The sequence below is a fragment of the Limulus polyphemus genome, unplaced genomic scaffold (genome assembly GCF_000517525.1).
Source record: "Limulus polyphemus unplaced genomic scaffold, Limulus_polyphemus-2.1.2 Scaffold1075, whole genome shotgun sequence".
NCBI lineage: Eukaryota > Metazoa > Arthropoda > Merostomata > Xiphosura > Limulidae > Limulus > Limulus polyphemus.
In genome coordinates, this window is record NW_013666685.1 from 316,629 (window position 1) to 320,621 (window position 3,993).

At 35.0% G+C, this 3,993-nt stretch overlaps 1 protein-coding gene across 2 annotated transcripts in view; it reads right to left on the reverse strand.

Moving 5' to 3' along the window:
* Positions 1-3,993, reverse strand: part of LOC106462020 (probable serine/threonine-protein kinase DDB_G0282963) — a 142,620-nt gene that overhangs the window by 118,241 nt on the left and 20,386 nt on the right. For both annotated transcript variants that reach the window (XM_022389130.1, XM_022389131.1), the window contains exon 4: positions 3,687-3,787. In XM_022389130.1, the coding sequence (XP_022244838.1) occupies positions 3,687-3,779 (93 nt within the window). In that variant the 5' untranslated portion in view covers positions 3,780-3,787. The remainder of the gene's footprint in view (positions 1-3,686; positions 3,788-3,993) is intronic.

Here is a 3,993-nt window from a genome sequence, read left to right on the forward strand (position 1 = left end):
TATATATATATATATATATATATATATATATAATTTGGTAGATTTGATAGTACAATATACCAGCACCAGTTGATGAAGGAACCATCCTTCAAATGTCCATGAACTAATGGTCTTTGTAATGCACTAAGTGCAATATAACTTCCTCTTATTAATATGAAAAATAACCTTCATTGAAGAGTTGCATCCTTAAAGCACACTCGTGTCATTCGTTAATTTGCGTTGTATTTTACAACAACAATAAGAGAACTAGTCTTTAGAAAAGACTCAGTATTTTTCAAGTTTCCGTTAACGGTCTGATGAGGTTTTGTGTCTTTTGTTGTCCAACAAAGCCGATTGTGGGCGTACATTATTAAAAGTGCATAGACGCCATAGTGTGGGAAGTACACTTCAGATCTGCTATGCTTTTGCGCTACACTGGTTAAGCACATAAAATCATTATCGTTGTAACAACATCCTTTTTTTTTTCCAAGTCAAATATTCTGCTTATCAACGTTCCTGAAGTTTAGATAACTGCTTGTAACATTCCTGAAAAATAAGTAGAGATACGATTAACTTCTGTAAGTACTGGAAAAAAAAAATTAATAAAATCAGCAATATATTGAACTCACTTCTTAAGATTACATATATAAAACTTATGTTGAAGTTTATCCTTTAACACACTTCTTAAGATTACATATATAAAACTTATGTTGAAGTTTATCCTTTAACACACTTCTTAATATTACATATATAAAACTTAAGTTGAAGTTTATTCTTTAACACACTTCTTAATATTACATGTATAAAACTTAAGTTGAAGTTTATCCTTTAACACACTTCTTAATATTACATATAGAAAACTTAGGTTGAAGTTTATCCTTTAACACACTTCAAACTTGATAAAAGAATTTATAAAACAATATGAGAAATTCGTACATCTTATGATTTAAAAAAATCTCCGTCATTTACCGGAATAACGTGTCAACCACAATATAATGACGAATCAAGGTTTATTCTACGCTAATTACTTACTAAAACAAGAACAAAGTCTTACAATAATTATCCTGCTGTACCAAAAAGAAAAAACAAAAAAACAGGGATTCATCTTGCTGCGTGATATGCTAAGTTTAATTATAATTATTAGAACTTATGAGTGAAAGTAAAAGAGAATGTAATAATATGTCAACCACACTATATCTGCTTTAACCAGTGCTGACGAGGCCTTTCGTCCAATACTAAGGCTCATCTGATCGGACGGGATACAACAGTCATAGTAGTGGTCGAGACACTATTTATCTCATCAATAACAACTGTTTCGGTGTTAATGAGACTAAGAAGGTGAAGTGTAATTTAATTGTAATTATATAGAATATCACTAATTCTGAGAAACAATATACATACCTTACACTCCATGAAAAAATGGCAGTAAACACAGTCAGTAAATGTCCTCACTGTCCTCGTATTTGTTTTACTGTGAGGACTCGACTCGTCATATCCGTGACCCTTACGTCAACAATTCAGATAAAAATTGCATCATTCGCACAGATGCCAAGTTACGCTGCACGAAGTCTCTAACTTCCGCTCGCCATAATCAGTAGAACAGCCGAAACTGCTGAGACGAGTCCTCGTTGCCTTTGTTTAAGACTAGAAGTCAACGTTCCCCAATACATCAGCCGTTAAACATTCTCACGGTCACTTGTCAGGAAAGGGACCGTTGATTGTTTTAATGCCGACTCTCGAGTAAAGTTACTCGGGAGCTATCTACGCTAGCCGTCCCTAATTTATAGGTAATAAGACTAGAGGGAAGGCAGTTAGTTAACACCACCAACCGTCAACTCTTGATCTACTATTTTCCACCTTGGGAGTTGGATTCACCGTCACGTTACAACGCTCCCACGGCTAAAACGGCGAGCATGTTAGGTGACGGAATTCGAACCTGCGACCAGCAGATTGCGAGTCGAGTGCCCCAATCATTAGGCCATTCCAGACCCAGGACTGTGCGCAGATCGAATATAAACTCTATACGTAATTTAACTTTTGGAACACATTTCTTTATGTTACATCGATCACCTGACAAATGTGGAAACAGCAAACAACTTCTGCTGTGAATAAACGTTAAATAGAGTTTATATGTCTGTTATCGAAAGAGAGAATTATAATTCAACATCTGGATAAACGCAAAAACTAAATCACATAATGTATGTACCTATGTATGGAAACAACCAACTGGTTTACCGCCGACACTGCAAAACAAAAATTAAAACGATTAAGACTTCATAGGGATTGCCACTCTATGGCTTAGCGGTGCGTTTGTGGACCTATGACATTAAAAATCGGGTTTTGATACCCGCGGAGAGCAGAGCACTATCAGCCCTTCGTGTAGCTTTGCGTTTAACAAGAAAATAAACAATTCTAAGTATTTCCTCGTGGGCTTGAGGTACACCCTAATAAAATATCATTTTAGTCATCGACAAAGTCAGCTCATTATTTTAGTGTATGCCTATAAACTTAATACTATTAATATTATCAATACAGAGTTAGAAATCAGGATATGCAAACAAAAAACACATTTAATAACATTGAGGGTAATTATTCTTGTTTAATTCAGTGTGCATGGCGAGCCCCGAAACACTATAAGAAATGTTTATTCGTTCTTAATAAAGATTGCTATCTATACTGGTGAAATAGGAAGATGACGAATTGCAAAACTAAAAAACGCAAATCTTCGTCAGGTAGTGACATTAATTAAATATTCTTTAAAATAAACGTTATGCGCTTTATAGGAACACTTAGAAAAGTAAAATAAATTTCTTTCTAGTTTAGCATTTTAAAACACAACCTCCAAACAAATTCTGGAAGATGAGGCTCATATTACAGCCTCCAAACCAACTGAAGGGATGAAGCTCATATAACGTAGCGTCCAAACTAACTCGGGAAGATGAGGCTCATTAAACTTTCCTGAGAAAATTACCGTATTGGCCCGATTATAAAGCGATGTTTTTGATTAATAATTAAGCTGTAAAATTCATAATCGCCTTATAATCGCGGCCGACCACAGGCCCCTTACACCAACTCTAGCCTGTCCCATTCTTGGATGTCCAGATAGCATCCATCTACGCTTGTGCACCAGATGTTCGCTCAAGGTCATGGCTAATTCTTGCAACTAATCCACCTGCAGGCCTTCAGTTATACTACTGACTTTGTGGACCTAATGACACTATTTTTCCCCCACGGTTTCTGAAAATGGGGTCGCCTTATATTCGAGATCGCCCTACTATCGGGCAAATACGGTATTACCCACCACCTAAAACTTAAGATGGCACGATGTTGTTAAATGTCGCTCAAATTGTAAAATCGCGCTAATGCAGGATATGAATGCATAAGGTGAAGCTTTCATTTCACTCTTGGGTTTCGACTGTTTGACTGAAGCCTTCTACTGGCACATTGTGTGTAACGTCCTCAACTAATTGTGAGATTGTTATGGCTTGGCTAGCTTAAATATTTTAAAGATATTTGGGTTCATCCATTTTACCAAACATTTATATTCGTTGTTCCGATAACTCGAGTGATAAAACACTATAACTGAAACTTCAATCTAATGTATCTATTCTATCTGATACAGTTAAGATATTTCTTAATCACCATCAAATTATTAAAATAGTTCATAGACAAACTCTACTTTCTTAAACACCAACAGAGAAACTTACCGTATAGTAATCTCTACTGTAGAGCAAAGACAAGAAAGCTGGAAAAATTGGTTCAATAAAACATCGACAGGTGGAGACACCAACCACTGCCATATCATTCGCTATTTTAAAATAAAATGGCGAAAAACTTTAAAATCTTGAAAACTTCATTGAAATATTAATATATTTTTGTCTTCTGAAATGCGCTTGTCTTTTGATGATTATTCGTATTACAATACGTTTATTTAATATATAACTAACAACACATTAGTTTGATTTTAATATTTAGATTTAAAACTTTCTCTTTCTCTCTCTCCATACACACATA